Raw genomic sequence first — 21,523 nt, 5'->3', positions numbered from 1 at the left:
GTTTCAGAGGCCTCCTTCAGCAACTTCTCTAAAGCAGAACTCAAGCCACTGGCCTTGGACGGGGCAATAGACTTTTCTATGGTCTCACTGATTTCTTGTGGCTGCTCTCCACCATGCTCATACATCATGCTTTCAACTTCCACCTCTGCAGTTCTCCGTACTGTGCTGTCGGCACATTTTGGTTTAGGAGGTGGCGTTTCAGAGGTCTCTTTCAGCAGCTTCTCTAAAGCAGAACTCAAGCCACTGGTCTTAGACGGGGCAACAGACTTTTCTATGGTCTCACTGATTTCCTGTGGCTGCTCTCCACCATGCTCATACATCTTGCTTTTAACTTCCATCTCAGCAGCTCTCCATAGTGTTCTGTCGGCACGTTTCGGTTTAGGAGGTGGTGTTTCAGAAGCCTCTTTCAGCAGCTTCTCTAAAGCAGAACTCAAGCCATTGACCTTGGATGGAGCAACAGACTTTTCTATGGTCTCACTGATTTCCTGTGCCTGCTCTCCATCATGCTCACGGGTTGTGCTTTTATTGGCACGTTTTGGTTTAGGTGGTGGTGTTTCAGAGGCCTCCTTCAGCAACTTCTCTAAAGCAGAACTCAAGCCACTGGCCTTGGACGGTGCAATACATTTTTCTATGGTCTCAAAAATTTCCTGTGGTTGCTCTCCACCATGCTCATACGTCATGCTTTTAACTTCCATCTCTGCAGTCCTTCGTACTGTGCTGTCGGCATGTTTTGGTTTAGGTGGTGGCATTTCAGAGGCCTCCTTCAGCAGCTTCTCTAAAGCAGAACTCAAGCCACTGGTCTTGGATGGGGCAACAGACTTTTCTATGGTCTCATTGACCTCTTCATGCTGACCAGTATCTTCTTGGCTTGCTGATTCTACTCTACAATTAGTTTGTGATATATTATTTATGTCATCAGATGTTTTCATTTCCACCCTTCTATATTCATAAGGTTTAGATGCAAAAGTTTCTCGGAGCAGGTTCTGCAAGCCAGATTGAGGTCTCCGAGAAGACTCAAGAGCATCACCCTTGTCTGCTGCTCGCTGTTGTAGATAGAAATTTTCAAATTCTCCAAACAGTTTCCTGAGGCTTTTTTTGTTCTCATGCTCATCTGTTGATGGCAAATTCACTTTTCCTGTGCTTTTGCCTATTTCTTTTTTTTGATCAGGAGGAAAAATATCACAGTTCTGTTCTACTGTTCTTTCAAAGACCTTGCACTGATTTGAGTGAAAAGTTGTCCCTTTTGAAACGTTTGCTTTTAGGTTCAAGCTAGGTGACATCTCGGAGGCTTCCTTTTCTAATCTCTTTAGACCTAATTTAAATACATCAAGCTCAGGTTTAGGTAGAACAACCTTAAGCACAGTCTCTGCAACTTCCTCTTTAGGGAGACTGACATCTGATGGACTAGTCTTGTTCTCCACTTTTTCTATAGGTAAACATGGCCAATCATCTACTGCTTTCTCATTTAAAGCATCTTTATCACCAGGTGACTGGAGCAACTGCAAGGAAACATGATGTTCCTTTGATGAAACAATACTTTTTTCTATACATTCTTTAATTTCTTCCTCTGGAAGACCCATCTTTTCCTGGGGTTTTGGGATAACTGGTTTTCTGTCCAGCTGAACAGAGTCTTTATTTTTGTGGTGTGTCACATTCAGACCTTTCAGGGTAGGAGATCCTAAAGGCAGTTCACAAATGACAGAATCTTGTTTCTGTGGTTTTTCTCTCTCAGATGTTTGGGTTTGTTGTTGAATTAACTCTTGATTGCTCACATTATCTCTGCCTTTTTTATCTCCCTTTGATTTTCCTTCATAGGTTATTGAGCTAGTATTATTTGGCAAAGAAACATCTCCCCTGTCAATGCTACTCTGTAATTTAACTCCAGTATCCCAGAAGTTTCTCAAACGCTGGAATTGTGAAGGATCTGAAATTTGATTCTTGGACTTTTCATTCATTTTTTCTTTTAGAGACAAAACCTGGAAGCTGGGCTTCTGTGGGGAAAAAGCAGCAACTTTCCCATGAAGTGTTTCTTTCTCATCCTTCTCTTTGCTTTCTTGGAAAGCTGAAGTGGCACCAATTCTTGACTGCAAGTTACTGGCTTTTGGCAATTCTGTATATTCATGAACTTCACCATCAGATGGAAGTGTTCCTTCTGGCTTTTCAAACGCATGGCCTGGTCCAAACTCAAAAGAATTTTGCTGTTTGTTTCTTGAAGCCTTGCTCAAACAACTTTGTTCAGCACTTTTTAAAGTATTCTTGCTTTGATCATCCAATTCATTAGGTAGGTATACTGCAGTTGGTTTCATTGATGCACTTTCTTCTAGACCTTTCAATGCACCATCACCTGATACATTAGTATTGATACTGAATTCTTTCTTTCCATGACTGGGGATAGTTTTATCCCTTTCCCAAAATGCTCTGATCTCCCTTATTCTTCTTTTTTCTCGTATTGCCTTCTCTGACTCACATATCTGGGCTGGTAGCTTGTGTTCATGATGTTCTAAGATATTTGATTTTTTATTTTGTTGCTTGATTTCTTGACCACATTCTTTTTCTACAACTCTTGCACAGTCAAATGCAGTTAGTGATATGTCATTTTGCTCCTCATTCTCTTCCCCTTCCTTAGGTTTCATCCTTGCTTTTATCAGCTGTCTATCTTCTGAAGTAAGTGATGTCGGTGAAATACTGTTCTGTTCTTTAACCTTTCCAAATGGTAACTCTTCTGTAACTTCTGTTTTTCCATCCATGCCAGGCCCAATGTAATCTGGAGGAAGAGCTGCTGTTCTGGTTGAGAAGTCCACTTCTTCTTTGGGTTTCCTGCCTTGGGATCTAGCTGATACATGTTTCCTATCTTCAGTACCAGAACTTCTTTTAAACCAATCTACAACTTTTGATACAGATCCATCAGCCACTTTAGTGAGTTCATCAGCAAGTTTGTCAGGCTTGAAAGTGGTTTTAGCATCTCGCTCCTCAACAAGATCAGGCTTACCTTGCTGAAGACTTGAAGAATTGGTATTTGACACCTCATGTGCCTCTGTCATAGGAGAAAGCTGATGTTCATCTACAACATAAGCAAACTTATCAGTGTTAGCAATCAGACACACAACTCTACAGATGTTCAATCTATCTTGAAAAATCTCTCAGATTTTTTTTTTTTAACTGTTAGTGGGGGGCAGGGGGGGTGGGGAAGAATTCTCTGTCCTTGTGTTTTTGGAAAGAACCATACTGCAGGCAACAGAGTGAAAAATAGATTCCTAGACTGAGATACCCTACTGGAAAATTAATCATATTTATTTTTGAGGGTGCAAGCAGGTAGGATTGGTTATCCCTGTTCTAAAGGAAATGGTTACACTGAATGGGGGGCCAGGCCAGGGGGCACAACCCAGTATATTTGTGTTAATCCCATGAGCAAATCCTCATGTCACAATTGAACTACTACCAAGGACAGCTGACAGCAGTACACCAAAAATTCTTCAGTTCCTGTGCAGACAGATCTACCAGGTCTTATGACAGGAATTTTATCCAAATGTCATCACTTCATTTTCATCATCTGCAATAAAGGTGCCTGTCCAGGCTCTGATCCAATTGTTAATTCTTAAGAATATCACTAGAAGATCATCTAAAAAATATTGACTACATTAGAGCATTAAAGTACAAAAAAGTGATTTAGAATTTAATTCTGCAGTATGCAGCACATTCCTACTATCTCTGTTTTGTAGTTATTAATTCTTAGATACAAGTGATTCGAACATTAATGAATACATCCTATATGCCACTGCATTCTCTTCTTCACTCCCATTATTCTCTTACCAGTAAAGTTTTTGTGTGACTTGGATTCACGGCTCAAGATCTGGTTGGATTTATTTTCACGCATCTCATCAACACTCAGTTCATTATTGTTATTTGGCAGGATATTGCTGGAGGTCTTCTGTGGAGTTTCAAGTCTTTTAGGAGTAAATGTCTTTGTCTGCAAGGTTTCATTAACCAGAGCAACTGACCTATTAGTGTCATGAAGGCCAGATGCTGATGTATCTTCTTGTAAGCCACCTATTGTTTTTATTTGTAAAGCTGATGAAGAGGTTCCCAAAGGCTTTACAGCAGACATTTGCTTATTCCCAAATGAATCTGATCTAATATCATCGCTTCCACTCTTCTTTATTTCATCAGATTCTAACAAACCAAACTCTCCTGTTTCTCTACCACGGTGCAGCTGTGGGCTTTGCAGAGGTTCTCCTTTACCTGTGCTAGATGAGAACCTCACTTGTTTTAGTTTTTCCAGTGAAATTTGTGTGGAGTCTTCTACTTCTTCTGTAAGAGAGTTCTTCTCAGCTTCTCCTTCAAAGATAGTTGCAGTAGGAAGACCATTCTTTTTCTGAACATCTAACATCTGACTAACACGAACTTCTGAGTCAGTGGAACTTGAACTTGAACTGCGTTTCAGAATGCCCCTGGGCGGTGTGCCGATGCCATTAATCTTCTCTGTCCGTCTGGCTGGTTTTGGAACTAAGTCTTCTCTTTGTGACACAGGATCTGTTGCTTTGTGAATTAATTTTCTAGCTTTTGGGACAGGATGCTTAACTAGTGCTTTCTGTGATCCACCAGTAGGTTCTACAGAAGGCTTCTTATGTTTCTCTGTTTCATCATTTTGTAAGTTTGGTTTAGGTTGGCTCTCTTCTGAGAGTGACAACAGTTCTGCAAGATGCATATAGAGAAGAAATAATGAGTTTACATGACATTCATCTGCATAAACAGAGGCGTATGACACAGCACAGATCTAGAATGCAGTGATGATATTGGTTTATTAAAAACATCTGCAGTAAAATGCAAGCGGAAATTCAACATAGATGTTGATTTCATTCGTATGTCATAAGAAGTTTTAGTAGACGAAAATCCTGCAGTTATTTCTTATCATAGAAACATTAACTAGTTGATGATTCCAAAGACAGAGAGCACACCAAATTTTTGATCAGCATTATTCCTGCAGGGGACAAAGTTTGCATAGAAGGGCAGCTTTTGAATACACATACACCTCTTCAGGTTCAGAACATAAACAGCAACCTACAGAAATGGAAACAGGCTATTTCCACATTCATATGGACCAAGGTAAAATGCATCAATGATCTCCTGGTAGGGAGATAAAATTTTTCTTATTCCTAATGTCCAAATCTTCCTTCTTCCTGTTAGCAAGCTTCATAACAGAGACACGAGAGTAATTTCTGCGTATGAGCCTGTAAATCACAACTTCAAATGCCTGTATTGTGATATATCATCTCTCATCTACTTGCTTGCAGAGAATACTGCGGGAAAGGGAGGATTCAAAAATAAACAAGATAGGAAAAAAAAGAAAAGGAAAAAATAAAGACCAAAGAGTGAGGCTGCTTCTGTTGAGCCAATAGCAGCAATGGCTGGAAGGTCATAGAAATAGCTATGTTAAATTCAAGGAAATTTCTCTGTTCTCTTAACAGCAGTTCAGGACAAACAGCCCTCTCAGATGGAATGCTTAATACTGACTAGAATTGTGAGTAAAAGAACTGGAAACAAAGCCCAATTACTCACATAAACAGCCATTTCCTGAGGATATTCACATTTTTAACATGGGGTTTGAAATGAACTAGTTGATAACTCCAAGTAGTTAAGATTAAAAAGGTTTTGATATCTTACAGAAAGAAGCAATAAAAGTAAAAATAACTTCCATATAAACCATCAAGAAATTCACAGTCATACACTAAATAAGCATATTTACCCTTCTTTGATAGCTGAGGTAGAACGGCTGATCTGTTTTCTGATTCCCCATTGTTCAAGTTACCACCTGATGCAGTGGAATTAAATGGATTTCTCCTTTGCTAAAAAAGGAATAAACATTATAATTGCAGTCATATTTTTATATTAGTACAGTCTTGACAAAATAAATGAAAGTGAGGTGATTTCCTCTGCCTCACTACCCTGTTAGCAGAGTTTGAAAGCAGCCTCTTAAATTGGCTACATGACAAAACACGGAAACAATATGAAGCAGGGAACTATCAGAAGCACTAATGTTAGCCTCAGCCTGTTCTTTTTGAAGTCACCAACAGCAGAGATAAGCCACCACTTAAAGACACTTGCAAATCCCAAGTTGTTGCAAGTTAAATAATTTTATCTCTACTTCTGTGACATTAGAGATATTGGAACACAGCAAGGCAATTCTTTTCGGTGGCTGAAGAGATTGGGGACAGTGTCAAACACAGCCAGCCACTGATTATAGCTCTAACAATACTTTAGCACTTAACTTTTAGTGGTTTCCATTATCTCCCTCAAAAAAAACCCCACACCTAATTATTTCCAACTTATTATCTTTCTTCTTCAAATTTTTAATTCTTTTTACCAGTGAAGCAAAGAAACACACAAGATGTAAAAGATAACTTCTGTATTCGATACCAATCATACCTTTACTGGTGAGACTGCTGCCTTCATAGGTCCTTCCTGTGGTTTGTCTAACAAAGAGGTTATTGTTTTAGAACTGCAAAGAGAAACCATAAAACAACTTCAGCAAACAGGTCATTACTTTAAGTCTTTTTCAAAACGTAAAACAGAGTTTATGCATACTTGAATATAACCCCTTGGCACCTCAAGTTTCCCATTTAGCCTGGTCTCACTAGATTTAGAAGCAAATTTTCTCCTTTCCACAGCAAGGGGATTTTCTTGTTGCTTTGTTTCCTTGCAAAAATTTCTTTGCTTGTTAAAGAATTCAATACAACTTCTACTTGGCATGACAGAAACCATGTTTTTGATATCTTTTAGATTTTTGAGAAAACTTTATGTAATTACAGCCACTCTCCAAACAATATCAGTGTTGCCATCTCCATCCTTGTCCTACATTTATACTTCTAGGACTGAAATCAAAGTGGAGGAAAGTGTCAAAATATAATAAAAACAAATTTTTGCAAAGTGTCCAAGTCAGAAAAATCAGAATCCCATCACCACTATAGCAAAGACGTGACATACCACAGACAACAACACATCCCCTCAGAAGGTACAGCTTATAAGCTATTATTTGAATTAAGATCTATTTAAAAATCTGTGGTTTAATAGCATAAGTCAAGTAGGTTATTACTTTTGATCCTGACTAAATATAGCGCAGGTAAGAAGTTAAAACAGCTACAAGAGACAGGTTCTACATTATATCAATAAATATTTCATCCATTTGTAGAATGATGCAAGGGGTTTTTTTCCAAACCAATCGGGATTTTTATAATTTGAGTTTATCTAAACATCTCAGACATGAAAAAGCATTTGTTTTTTGAAGATAGAGCTTAGATGTGGATTTAAATATGGTCTTCATATAACAGCCACATTCAGTACCTTAACTTTATATAGAAAATTCTGGCATTAACCAACTTACATGCTTATGATTTTGGGGACAGGGGAAACAGTAGAAGGCAAGAAAAATGAATATTCTCCAGGTAGGAAATATGGCCTCAGGCTAGGAAGGAAAGCAACTCCTATGGTTTTTCCAACATAGATGTACAAGGAGATTCCAATACCAAATATTTCTTTGGTCAATGGTCTCTGGTATAGGTGAAAAGACTTTCAGATATTGATTGGTGAGTAGCAGAGCCAGGAGACAATGCTTTTGAGGGCAGATGTGGTATCTCAGGACAAGAAAACAGCCCACAGCTCTCATCAAGTTCCATGTTCAAAGAAGAGCTGTCTCTTCACCTGGAGAAAGTTCTCTCTAATCAGGTAACTGGCAGTAGTTTGCCCTGCTGAGTCGAGAACAACTGTCCCATCTTCTCCAGGTTGTAATACAGTTAACCCTGAAGTTTAGAAAAAAAGTCTGGCAGCCACCTTTGAAAGGCTACTGGCCTCTGGACTACTAAGTATGGCTGAGAAGTGGCATCATTCACATTTTGTAAATGGAAAAAAATATCATTACAGAGACGATAAGACGACACAGTAATGAGCAGTCTGAACATAAGGCTGGGGAAAAAACACCTGTTGTAATCTGAGCTACAAACTTCTGTATCTCTTTGCTCTTTTGAGAAATACACCACCATGCATAGTAAGATAAACTTAAGGTATGTGCTGATCTTGTAATGGAAACTATATCACGGGTGAGAAAATAAACTCTTCTTACATTTTAACACTAGCTGCAGCAGCCTTTTCTATGCACACACCAGGTATAACATTATTATTGTTCTTTTTATTCTTCTCTAACCCTAAATAAGAAAAATCTAGTTCTCAAAGAGTTCAATATTGCAACTTTTAGTTTCTTCTCAGAAATATCCTTCCACATTACAATTTTTAACCTTAGTTCTAATACTTTTTTTTTAAATGTCTGAAAATACATACATTTAAAGAAACTTTGTCCTGTGAACCAAAGTTTATGTTTTTCTTTTAGAAGCACTTGAGTTTATGTTTTTGTGGTTTTGTTTTTAGGAGCACCTGTGTGCTCCCTCACTTTTTCTCATCTACACCATCTACTACCCAACATGATTGATTTATGTATTTATTTTCATTTTTTAACACTAGGTCATGAATGCTTCAACTCTTCCCTCATTTTAAACACGGAAAATACTGTTACGTACCCTGAGCTACAAGAAACTGATAAGACATTCTTCAGTCTGCATTTTTTACAGGTGGGGTGGTAACTTTTTTAGGTCTCATTGAGCACACACACAATCCCACAATATTTTTAATGCAATGCTACTTCAGACTTACCACAGAATAATTAAAGTTAATTTGGTATTACGTACTGAAAACTCTGCTCTAAAGAAAACAAAGTAGAGAAAAAAAACCACACCCAGGATCCTATAACTAAGTTTCACAACAAAGGGTCTGAAAATACAAGTTTACCTTCAACAGATGGGAAAGCTGAACAAAGAGTTCCCAGATACGCTGCATTCACAAGGCTAATCTATAATCTAAGATAGTATATGAAGCCAAATTGATAAATACACCCAGACTAAAAGATTTTTACACTGCAATTCAGCAAAACAAAGTGCTGAGAACCACAATGAAAGCACAAACTCCCTGCAGGCTGGACAGTACCGAACAGGAACCAAGAGGCAACAAAGCCAAGGCAGGAGCAAAGCCAGAGAAAGGGTTTAGAGATTTGCAGGCATCGCCAATACAGCCGACTCAGCCTCCCAGTCAAAGAAGCTTTCCTGGGCTCGTCCTGAAGGGTAGAGAAACTGGTGTGAGTAAAGCTAGTGTGATTTAACAGTACTCCATAAAAATATCCTTATCTAGGTATCCCAGCACCCCTACTATCCCAAAAAAGTTATGAGTTAGGGATTTTGTCCAAATTGTCGCCTTGCAGAACTCTAGGACCCACACCTCTCCCCTGTTCAATGTAGGTTAAGAATATTTTCCAGCCTAGGGAAGAAAACAACCTACAAATCTTAATTTGCAAGATAAAACCCCTTTAGCGTTGCCCTTTTTCGAGGTTCAGCATATAGACAGATGGTATCACTGAACAGAGGTAATATTGACAGTCTGAGTCACCCTAAGAAAACTCATTCTGTGCTAAGTTACACCTTCAAAGACACTTCAAACACCTGGCCCATAAAGGCTCTGGTATGCAAGAAAAGTACCTTGGTGATAAAATACCCAAGAAAAAAATAGTTTATAGCCTCATTACTGAATTTAGATATTTGGGGTGTGAGGATGAGGATCACTATGCTAATTTTAAGAATATAGGTGTGGGTTGATTTTTATTCCACCTAATATAGCAGCACCCTGACTCAACAGCCACTGAACTGCCCTCAGGGCTGGATTTGACCCTCAGCAGTTTACAAACAGATCTACCAGAACTGAACTTTCTTCACATTCAGTAAGAGTTGTTTTGGTTTAAGAATAGGATCCAGAAAAAAAAAGGGATGGATAATTTGTGATCTCATATCTTCTGGTCCCAATCCTCAGGTTAGCAGCTGTTCAGTTCATTGCTGGCCTGGAGCCCGCTCTTAGACTAAGAAGGGGAAAAAAAAAAACCAAACCCTAAAATCCAAAGTTTCCACAAACCTACCTGTAAAGTAGCACTTTAAAATGTTCCAAGTGCCTGAACCACATGGAGTATTTGGACACTAGAAGCCGTTAAATCACTTTATGCAATCCCAAGCTCCAGAAGAATACTGTTTCATCCTCTTAGTTCTAGCCATGTTCAGACCATTGTGTTGCAAGAGGAAGCGTCATCAGCAATAAATTCCTTGCAGCTCTGCTATCCTAACAACTAAATTAAGTGTTTGTAGTGTCTAGGCTTTCCCTTCCCACCTCAACTGGTAGTGTTATTGCTTTCCCAGCACTGTGTTTCCCCTCAATTCCTGATCAGCTGCTGCCATTACGGACAGGCCAAGTCAGATCAGTTTCCTTCAAAGTCCAGTATCAACAGACTAGAAAGGAGGAGAACTTCAGAAACGTATGGCACCTCCTGCAACTTTCCACATGCAATGGTGTGTAGACTAATCTCAGCCACAGTGAAACAAGCCCAGACTGAAATTGTAAGCAATGAATTGCACATAGTCCTGCCACGTTTGCTTGCTTCAGCTTTTCACATTTTAGAAGCCAATAATCTGAGACACCTCATCAAGTATTTATGCAAAGTAAACGCAAGTAAGTGTCCAGCCCACATATTATAGATCACTTCCAACTGTCTCATAAATCCTGGACTGTGTGAGCTTGCTTTAGCAGGAAGATCTTGAACTATTGGTGAGAGTACGAGCACACATGAACAAGGCATACAGACTGATTAATTTCTGTCACATTTTGGAGCAAAGGGCAGGAGAGGTTCCTGGACAATAGTTATTGAGCCTCACGTGGGTGTGACCTGAAATAAGTCATTAAATCACCTCAAGTTAAAGATCACAATCAAGTCAGTCATATTCCAAACACATTGTCCACATTTTGTTAAACATTATTATGTTACATATTTCTGAAGAGGCTGCCCTGGCACTTTATCAAATGTATTACTCCATCCATCACATACTGTTTGTGGAGCTGTTATGGTAAGAATAATGTTATAAGGCTGTACTACTTTTAAAGTATTGTCTTCTTTTTCCTGATGTACAGGATGACATGCAAAATATTCTACAAGATGTATTAAACAGCAGCACGTCTTGTGCTGTCCATAAAGAAATAACTGCCTAACAATCTCTTGAAGGTAAGAGCCATCTGGGAAAAGACTATATTCAGTAACAACTAACCACGTCAGAATTATCAGTCAGCGTGGGAGGGGGAGGTAAGCTCGCTCTTGCGATAAGTAACCTTTATTATCCTTATTGTACAGCTTCATTTTTGGGGAAGTCTGTAACAAAGCAGTTTATTTGACCTTTTTCAGGCACAATTTCAGACGTGGGTAAGACAGATACTCCTCTGAGTTCACTGATAATGACACGTAAAGGATAATAAAGTCCATTAAAGCAAGCCAGAGTTAAGACTTACACCAACCTTTGGTGCCATTCATCATGAGCGTGCGTGCCCAGTTTGCAGACCACGAAAGTTTAAGATGGAACTGCTACTAGATACTGTACAAATGCATAGTAGGAGACAAGCCTTGCTGCAAAGAAAAAACAGGTGACAGACAGAGAAGGACTCAGAAGACAGACAAGAAAGTGAAATATTACAGAGCTGATCAGTAACACAACCAGAAGTAAAACAGTCAATTTAAGAAGTAACTCTGGCTCTTACCTCACTGTTCACTGACAGCACAAACAATAGGTATCTGTGTTACACCCTGGTTCTTGTTTCCTCAATGATGTTGAGGGATCTGGCTATTTAAAGACATTTAATTTCCACCTCTTGTCCCACTAGCTAGGAGAAGATGACAGGAAGATGGAGCAAGGCTCTTCTCAGTGATGTCCAATGGTAGGACAAGGGGCAATGGGTGCAAGCTGGAGCATAGGAAGTTCCATGTAAACATAAGGAAAAAGTTTTCCATAGTGAGAGTGACAGGACACTGGAACAGGCTGCCCAGAGAGGCTGTGGAGTCTCCTTCTCTGGAGACATTCAAAACCCACCTGGACGCCCTCCTGTGTGGCCTAGAGTAGGTGTTCCTGCTTTGGCAGGGGGATTGGACTAGATGATCTTTCGAGGTCCCTTCCAATCCCTAACATTTTGTGAGTCTGAGATCAATGTTTTCCTCTTCAAACGCAGGTTTTTTGAAAGCTTTCCACTCAGCCAATTAATTACTACATGTAAGTGTTTTTGCAGTTTTTTTTGAAAGCTTTCCACTCAGCCAATTAATTACTACATGTAAGTGTTTTAAAGAGAAAACATTTCTCTCTCAGAAATAAATTCAGGGTATTTTGAAGCAAAACAGAGTTGTTTGGGATGCTCACAGACTTGAGATGGACTGGACACAAAATCCTCCATAGTTCAGAAAATAGTTCTCATCCAGCTTTTGTGCAACAACAACAGCCATTCAGGAATACCCAAGTTGACCATCTTGCCCTACTCCAAATGGAAGCCTCTCTTTTCCAGAAAGATTTCTTTTTCTTGATAGAATTTGATTTGTTTTCTGCAAGTACCCAAAGATTCTGGTTCTTTTCACCTCAAATACATTTGGTCTCTTAAAAAAAAAAAAAAAAGTCTCAGACATCTTAAACTGTGCAAACAAAAATCTGGAAAATTCTAAAAAGTAATTTCTCAATCTCTGATTCTTTGTATGATCCAAGTTTAAAATTCAGGCTGAACCAATAGTCTGGTGTCACTGAGTGATTGAACGAAGAGATGCAGAGGTTACTGTCCCCATATTGGTAACTGCAGAGGACTGACTGTGGCCAGTAGAAAACCCTCATCCCATTTCTGTGAGCCAGACTAAGTTGTGACACAAGAACGTGTGTGGGACCATTCTATACACCATGGACAACTTTTTCCTTGTAGATGTAAGTCAAAGATTATTCTGCATTTGAATGCAGAACAATTAACAATGTATAAATATGATTTGTCAGCCTTTCACATGCATGGATTCCTTGGACAATTCTGAGGAAACAATTAATGATCTTTGAAATAAAGTCTAATATTTTGGATGGAACTTACAGTTGACAAGTTTCACCAGTCCTGATGTATATGTACTAACTGTGATTAAACAGCTTACCTTGAACTAGATTTCAGTTGTTCTTCTTCCTCTTGATGTTCTACAATGCCATGTAGTTCCGGTGGCACAAAGACTTCTTTATTAACATTGCTCACCCAGCTGTTCTTTGCTTTGTTTGTTTTGTTCTGACTCACTTCAGCTAAAACATCAAACAAGAATATTGTAGTCTTCCATATGTTCATATAGGATTTCTTCAGAAGCAAAAACAAGTATTTGCATTCAGTCCTACAGCTATTTCAGAAGTCCACTATACTTGTGTACAGAAGCAGATCTGCTGCCTTCTGAAGAACAATTTTTTTAATGCTACTAAGAATGTCACATACTATTCCACATACTTCACTCTGCTACTCCAGGTACACCTGCTTTAGACCTTAAAATGATCCTAAATGGAGAAGTTTTCTACAACAACTGTGGTAAAGACTAATCCTGGAGTTCTTGCAGCTAGAAAAACATCAAAAATTCAACCTTGGTGTCCTGAGGAAACACAAAACAATTAAACCATAGGAAACTGAAAATATGCTGAAGTTCAGTTAATCAAGTCAATTATTCCTTTCCTACATCAGTAAATTTGAAGTTGGTCATAGCTGTTATTTAAGCAGGTGGCTAATCCTTTATGGATAGAATTACCACAAGAAGTTAAGAGGGTAAGTATAAAAAACCCAACCAAACAAAAAGCCCCACTCATTCAGCAAATGCAAATACATTTTCATTTCTTTTAGGGGTGGGTCAGAATCCTATTCTGATAACCTCTTCCAGAGTCAAAATATTAGTTTACATTATTTCCTCTACTGCTTTTTGCACTTCAGCAGTTCAGATATGATGGATTTCCTAGTGTGCAAAAATAAGCAAGATATTTAGTCTCACTTTTGCTAACCATAACTGCAAGCAAAAATATCTTGCCATCTAATGACTGATTGAAACCAAGTAATTGCACATAGTTCTGAATGTACCAGTATGCCCCTTGGTTCAAGTAATAAGATTGGGAACAATTAACCTTCCTTTAAGGTAATATGGCTGTAAGTACTTTCCTTTAAGGTATAAGTTACTGTAAAATTTAGCTAACATTTTACAGCTGATTTTCATAACCTTCAATTCCAAAACCAGCCAAAACCACAAACATGCCACACTAACTACCTGTGAATTTTTGCATTCTTTTCTGTTTCAGACCTTTTCTTGTTAACCTAAAACCCCCAAACCATCAGACAGTAACCTCAAACTGACTAAACTGCCATTATATACTAGATGACCGTTAAGGTCCTTTCCAACCCAGGCCATTCTGTGATTGTATCCAAACTCATCTCTGGGAATACAGGAATTAGGAAGGTGTAACATTGCAGGATTAGACACAGGAAAACAAAGCTAAATTGTAGTTACAAAACCTATAGAAAGTAGTAAGCTATAGTCCACCCATAGTATTGAGAGAAGTACCTTAATTGTTTCACTAGCACAAAGTAAAATCCCTTAACAGAACTTAAAAAAATAAAGACTACAAATATCAATACAACCTGTGGTGAGAATAGGAAGAGTCTTGCCCTTCTAAGTCAATAGGATTTAGTAGAACTAGAGGAGGTTAAGAGGGGATGAGGGTCAATTTATCTAAGAAAACAATCACTTTCTGTACAAAGAATGACAAAACAGACCAGGACTCTTCAGATTAGAAAGTCAGATGCCAAGAGATTTCTAATAGAAGTCCATAAAATCCTGTATACTATTCTATACATGTTTTTGTGAATCCAAATTGACTGTTCACTTTCCCTCCTAGGGATAATGTTAATGGTGATCACTTCAAAACCAGAAAATGAAATGGTCACCTCTTATGTGGAAACCCTTCATTTTAAAATGCCTCAAGACAGAATATGGTAAATGTTAAAGAGGCATAGCTTTAAAGAGCTTCTTAAACAAAGTAATGGGGAAAAAATAATCCAGAAATACCTCCTCTATGTCAAAAAAGTCTCAGGTACAATTGGCTGCAGGTTGGTCCCGGCCTTTGAGCTTACACATGCTGCCAGGCACTCTTGGAGGCAGCTTGCTGGGGAGATGAGCTTTGGGTCTGGTCCAGTAGAGCAGCTTTTATGTTGTACTCTCTTGCTTTGTTTCTCTCCAAACAAAACACTGTATTTACTTCTGATGTTAAGCACAGCTTATTATCTTCCCACATTCTGATTTTTTTAAATAAGCATTTCAAAAATATAATATTTATTACCAAGTGAGCATCAAGCTTGACAACATTACTCAATTTACACACAATATACTACGCCCTATCTGTACTAAATTAATGTCTGCAACTGTTACCTGGCACAAGAACACAGTTGGCTTTAACAAAACATTTCTAATAGATCATTTGAGGGCACCCACCATGATGTGGGGAATGGTGGGTACATTCAAAGACAACATGGACACAGGATGCCCAGTTCTAGCTGCCAGAGCTCCCAGCACACATATTTCAGTAGTTGTAACCACTAGCTCTAGTTCATGGCGTCTACCATTAAACCTCAGAGGTCTCAAACTGAGCACCCAAAATCTTGGAAATCCATACTAAAGAGTAATTTCCTTAATCTCTGATTCTCTGCATGTTCCAGTGTAGCTCACAGGGCCTCAAAAATGGAAATGAGAGTTCAGTCCAGGAACGCAGAGGGCTTTTAGTCCTACATGTAACACAAGCCAGTCCCTCTAGTTAGCAGTCATCCCACAGAATTCTCTCTTTAACAGAGAGCACTGGGGGAGAGGAAAGCTTACACTGTAAACTACATGGGAAATCTCTCTTTTGCATCATTTCCTGCTTGTAGAGATACCAATATTATTCTTGTGTTTCACAGACAACAGTGTCTGAGGTTAGCTAAGCAAGAGCCAGCCTTTCCAAAATAAAACAGAAACGAAATGCTTACCAAGAGCAGCAGGCTTCCGTCGCATGGAAGCTCTAATAATATCTGCTCCATGTATCTTATCTCTGTGCCTCTTAGACTTTGCTTCATAAAACCACTGCCCACTCATATTCTTTAGCTGAACATCATCTTTCACCTTTTCTGGTAAGTGCCTGGCAAGGAAAAAAAAAAAAAATAAAATAAATGAGATGCAAACACAATCTACTTACCTGTGTGAACAGAATAAAAGTCAGACTTTTTAGTTTGGGGGTTGGATTGTGTCTTGTTGTTGGGTTTTTTTTAAACACTGTCTTAGCATGTTGTTTCCATCCTCTGATCTGTTACCTTTTGTAATTATGAAGGATGACAATGAGCTGGAGAGGGAACACTTTCAGTGCTGTTACCCTCAGAGCATCAGTTGAAATAAATCTTAAAAAAAATATGGTTTGCTATGATAAACTCTCAAGCAGTGACAGCTCTGGAGGAGTCTCCAGTAACTGTAGATCTTAAATTCTTGCCTCCAAAGGCCACTTTTCAAAGGTTAAAATTGAGATAATCTAGCAGGGAAGCATAAGAAATCTGTGCCAAATTAAATCCATGGCTGTTTTGGGACTCAGAAGATCCTTTTCAGGCTGTTCATCGGGCATTACTTTTACACACACACTCCAAAAGTGCACTGGAAAAATGGTGCCATTTTTTCCATAGGTTACACAAAAATCCTTACATGAATACAATGAGCTACAAATGAAGAAAGCATCACACAGAAGAAACAACAAAATAAGTTTGTGCAGTTTATTAACGTACATGCATCCATCACGTGAACTTCAGCCATTTCAAATACTGTGAAGCAAATTTTTAATAATTTTATTTCAGGCTTTAGGGTCACCCTGCTTTTCTGAAGCACACTTGAACAGAATAAAGAGTTGCTGTGTGCAGTTTGAGAGGTTGTTTTCTTCTCTCATTAGGTATATAACACATTAGGCATATGCTTATACATGGCCTGGAGACTAACCTGCAGACCAGGAAAGTTACTACACAGATTTAGAGAGTACTTAAGAGAACAAACAAACAAACAAACAAAGTCAAGTCAGGCTTCATCTGCCTTCTCCATTTATGTCCTTTCCTTCAGCAAACAAGCTAATAACAGAGTCCAAGGGAGAAACCAAAACAAATCAGATTACTCAGAGATTTTAAACACAGCCCACATTGCTGTGGGATGGTGCTATCTTCCACAGGCCTGATGGCCAGTCATAGAATCACAGAACAGTTGGGGTTGGAAAGGACCTTTAAAGGTCATCTAGTCCAATCCCAAGGAGGTTCATGCCAGTTTTATATTGCTCATGAGTTTAGGAGAAGGAACTTTTAGTGCAACCAAGCAGCTGTGATGACAGTCCTTTTACTATAGGTTGCAGATTTAACTGTCAAGTACAGACAACTATTCACAGCAGAGGAAGGGCACTGAGCCAGTCGAATCTTCTGTCACATCCTCACACTAAGACAGGCCATTCTCACCTATCACTCAACCTCTCCTTCATCCTTGTGTGGCCAGAAATGACAAGGCTCATTTGAATGCATCAGCTATATTAGAATGCAAATATCTAAACTTCTTTTTTAAAGTACTGTCAACAGTCAGTCCCTCCTAGGTGTGTAAACAACTTCTCGGTCTCAAATCAACTATGGACAGTTGAGGCTGCCAGGAGCTGAGGTCACCGTTGGCATTTTTAATGCCAGGATTGAACAGTCCATTGCTGTTCAATCAAGTTGTTCATTACTGGGTCATTTAAAATTTGGCCCTTCCTCTTGCTTATAACTCTGTACTTCTTTAAGAGCCAAAATACACACTTCCCTCATGCTGCAGGTCTTCCAAGTTGGAGCAGGAACACAGCAGTAGCTTCCCTCTGTCCTCAAGCAAATATGAGGTATGGGCCAACTCCTCATTGCTCAGCCAGTTTATGAGCACAGCCCGCAGGAACAGTGGAAACATGGCACGCAAGAACATTTTACACAGGTGATTGCTTTTCCCTTTCACCTTCTTTCCCATGTGTTATTTGTCTTCTCAGAATAGGTGCTCCTTAAGGGCTAGGGACTGGCTTTTCAGCTATTTGTACAGCCTGCAGGGCAGCAAAGCTCTGACCCCAGCTCATGCTTCAGGGCAGGATGACAACACAAGCCAAGGGAGGTTCTCTAGCAGGAAGGTACTGAGTCACAGGACAAGTATTCAGTGTTTGATTCAACCCTTTTACCCCAGACGCTGCTCACTCCTTCCCCCTTTGTATTCAACCACTGAAACTAGGGTGTGGTAGGAGACCTGTACATGTCAGAGCAGACAGAAAAATCACTGTAGAAGCAGATGAGATCCCAGGTTTCTCAACTGTGTCAACTTACCTGCTTGTTGGACTCAGATCTGTGACCAATTAGCATAATATCATAGAATGGTTTGGATTGGAAGGGACCTTAAAGATCATCCAGTTCCAACCCCCCTGCCATCAGCAGGGACAACTTCCACTAGACCAGGTTGCTCAAAGCCTCATCCAGCCTGGCCTTCAACACTTCCAGGGAGGGGGCATCCACAACTTCCTTGGGCAACCTGTTCCAGTGTCTGACCACCCTCACAGTGAAGAACTTCTTCCTAATATCTAATCTAAACCTCCCCTCTTTCAGTTTAAACCCATTTCCCCTTCTTCTGTCATTAACTGCCCTTATGAAAAGTCCCTCCCCAGCTTTCTTGTAGGCCCCCTTCAGGTACTGGGAGGCCGCTATAAGATCACCCCAGAGCCTTCTCTTCTCCAGGCTGAACAGCCCCAACTCTCTCAGCCTGTCCTCATAGGAGAGGTGCTCCAGCCCTCGGATCATCCTGGTGGCCTCCTCTGGACTTGTTCTAGCTGCTCCAGGTCTCTCATGTGATGGGGGCTCCAGAACTGGACACAGTACTCCAGGTGGGGCCTTATGAGAGCATGGGTTTTTCATGGCTCTAGACTCTCATTAAATGTCACCCACGGCCAATGCAGCTGTCATTTTGGCTGGAAGCAAATGTCAGGCACCTTGGTCCCACCCCTGCTTGCTGCCTATGGAAGTTACTGTACCTTAACTCCATCCACTCAACAAGCCTTCTAGATTTTGGGAGATAATGATGCTTACTAATGAAGGTACAAACGTGCTCTCAATTTACCCAGTACTTACTTTACAAATGACCAATCTGGCTGACAGGGCTTGTATGGTAAGGAGTGACAGAAGCTCACAGCAGCTGACTTACAAACTACTTCTTTTACCTTCTCTTTGCACCTTGGTAGCACTTGGCCTTTGTTAGCTTGGCTTACTCGTCTCTGCAAGAGAAGTGTATAGCCCTTCAGCTGCATCTTTTGAGGAACTAAGAACAACATAAATATTAGAGCTATTCCCAGACATTCCCCAGCCACAAATAAAGAAGCAGATTTCCATTATCAAAAAAGACAGTTAGTTCTAGGTCTTGGTAGGGAAAAAAAGCTTTTAAGAAGCAACACATCATAGACTTGTTGCAAAAACAGCTGCTGAGAGGTTACAAACGGGAGTTTTTACAAAGCTACTTGAACTCTCAAGCTCTGCTACGAGCAGGTCTTAGCAGGAATATCAAACTGCTTGCACTGTGTGGACCTGTTTCATTGTTAAGCGTCAGATTTAGATTGTGGTTTACCTTGAAAGGAATTGTGGAGAAATCAAGACTTCAGCCATTGTTTTCCATTGCTACCTACACCTCCCAGAACAACACAACAGGACTAGAAGCCAACAGTTGATTCTACACCAGCTCTCCAGTAAACAGAAAGAGGTTAACCAAGTTGTCATTATGTTATTTTCCTCTTGGTGACCAAAGAACTAGTAGGCATCCAGATTAAGTTTCAGATTACAGGCCCAGTTACCAAGTTTGCAATTAGGAGAAAATGCAATAACGGCTTTAGATATGATGTAAGCACGTATTCTGGAGTCCCTCAGTGGTCTGTTAAAATGCCAGTTAGCCTGTGTTGCAGTTTTCAGAGTGAAACAGCCTAAAATTAAAATAAAGTTAGTGCCTGTTTCTTCTATAGGAACATTAAACTCAAGAAAATGCCGGAACATAGTTAAAAGGAATTCACTTGAAAATCCTCTTTTAAAATAAGCCTCAGTTTCCCCATTACTTAATATGATTTTTTCTACTATGCCTTGATGAGGGTGGTGAGACAGTGTCCCAGGTTGCCCAAGGAAGTTGTTGATGCCCCCTCCCTGGAAGTGTTGAAGGCCAGGCTGGATGAGGCTTTGAGCAACCTGGTCTAGTGGAAGGTGTCCCTGCTGATGGCAGGGGGGTTGGAACTGGATGAGCTTTAAGGTCCCTTCCAACCCAAACCATTCCATGATTCTATGAAACATTTTTGATGGCAAGATGAGAAATTTTTCATCCCACTAGGGCATGAAGTACATACAGAATTACATTGACTGGGCATATAAAGCAACTGTCCAGCACTCTGCAGGCAAACAGAAAATCTACACGTGTATTAATTGGGTTGTTTCTCCTCACCTCCAGACCATCTGATAATGAGTTAAATCACATGGTACCACTGTAAGGCAGAAAATCTGCTCTGATACAATCAGTCCCTGTCAACCTCCCTATCAGCAGATCCAGAATGGTTTATCTTATGCCTTGTAGGCTAGTGTAACTGCTCATTGCACGTTAGGGTGGAGTGATAATGACTTACTTCTGTTTCTTTTTTTGAAACTACAGTATCTAGCAATACATTCTTGTATCTAAAGCTGCTCAGCTACATCTCCTCAGTGTCTCTTAATTCCTTCCCCTGTACCCCCTTTATTCATAGTCCCCATTACAAACCACCACAGAATTTGCAAGATGTGACAATTTACATCTTAATAACTTATTTTATTGCCTTATTCCTCCAGTTATTACCAATTCCTCCACAGGCAGTTTAAACTGAGTTTTTCAGACAGGAGACTGTGGTGCCAGAACATTCTGGGATTGCTTTTGACAAACTAAGAATCATTTAAATCAGGGTCTGTGTTTGGCTCAAAGAGAGAGAGATTCATTAGCATCTCACACTCCCTATTCTGAACATATGGAAAATCCACCCCAGTGACTGGTGGCAAATTAAAGGTTTTTTTAAAGCCCAATACCACCACCTTATCTACAAATTCACTTCCCAAAACTCCCTCCTGCAAATGAAATACCAAATACGTGGAGAAGGTGGAAGGTGAGAGATTTTTGAAGAATTTATCCTCAATTCTCTTTGCTGCAAGGATAACAACAAACCCCAAACCAACAAAGAGACAACACAGGATTTAGGTTCTGGGTCACCTTCCAGACACAGACAAGATAAACTTTTTGTAGTATCACTCATGCAAGAACAGGAGTAAAAGGATATTAGAACAGGCATTGTAAGTGCCAGACTTGCTGATTAGATTTTTAAAAGAGTGGGAAACAGCCATAAAAGGTTTACAAGGCAAAAGGCCCATTCCAGTGCCTGAGAACCCTTTCAGTGAAGAAGTATTTCATGACATCCAAACTGTAACTCCCTTGGAGCAACTTGAAGCCATATCCTTTTGTTCTATCATGAGTTCCCTAGGAGAAAATACA

The 21,523-nt window shown here is 39.7% G+C and overlaps 1 protein-coding gene across 1 annotated transcript in view; it reads right to left on the bottom strand.

Annotated features, from left to right (window-relative positions):
* LOC104527754 (uncharacterized) overlaps positions 1-16,060 on the bottom strand; it is a gene marked incomplete at its 3' end in the record, with an annotated part of 27,600 nt that extends 11,540 nt beyond the window's left edge. The window contains exons 1-7 of the mRNA XM_029085857.1: positions 15,955-16,060; positions 13,070-13,208; positions 6,424-6,496; positions 5,744-5,843; positions 3,811-4,692; positions 1,212-3,061; positions 690-1,043 (exon numbers count right to left, since the gene is read on the bottom strand). Coding sequence (XP_028941690.1) covers positions 690-1,043; positions 1,212-3,061; positions 3,811-4,692; positions 5,744-5,843; positions 6,424-6,496; positions 13,070-13,208; positions 15,955-16,060 — 3,504 coding nt within the window. The remainder of the gene's footprint in view (positions 1-689; positions 1,044-1,211; positions 3,062-3,810; positions 4,693-5,743; positions 5,844-6,423; positions 6,497-13,069; positions 13,209-15,954) is intronic.
* Between the last annotated feature and the right edge of the window lie 5,463 nt (positions 16,061-21,523).

Source organism: Antrostomus carolinensis, unplaced genomic scaffold (genome assembly GCF_000700745.2).
Source record: "Antrostomus carolinensis isolate BGI_N321 unplaced genomic scaffold, ASM70074v2 scaffold2527, whole genome shotgun sequence".
In the NCBI taxonomy this organism is placed as follows: domain Eukaryota; kingdom Metazoa; phylum Chordata; class Aves; order Caprimulgiformes; family Caprimulgidae; genus Antrostomus; species Antrostomus carolinensis.
Note: the sequence above shows the minus strand (reverse complement) of the source record. Positions and strands in the feature narration are given on the sequence as shown.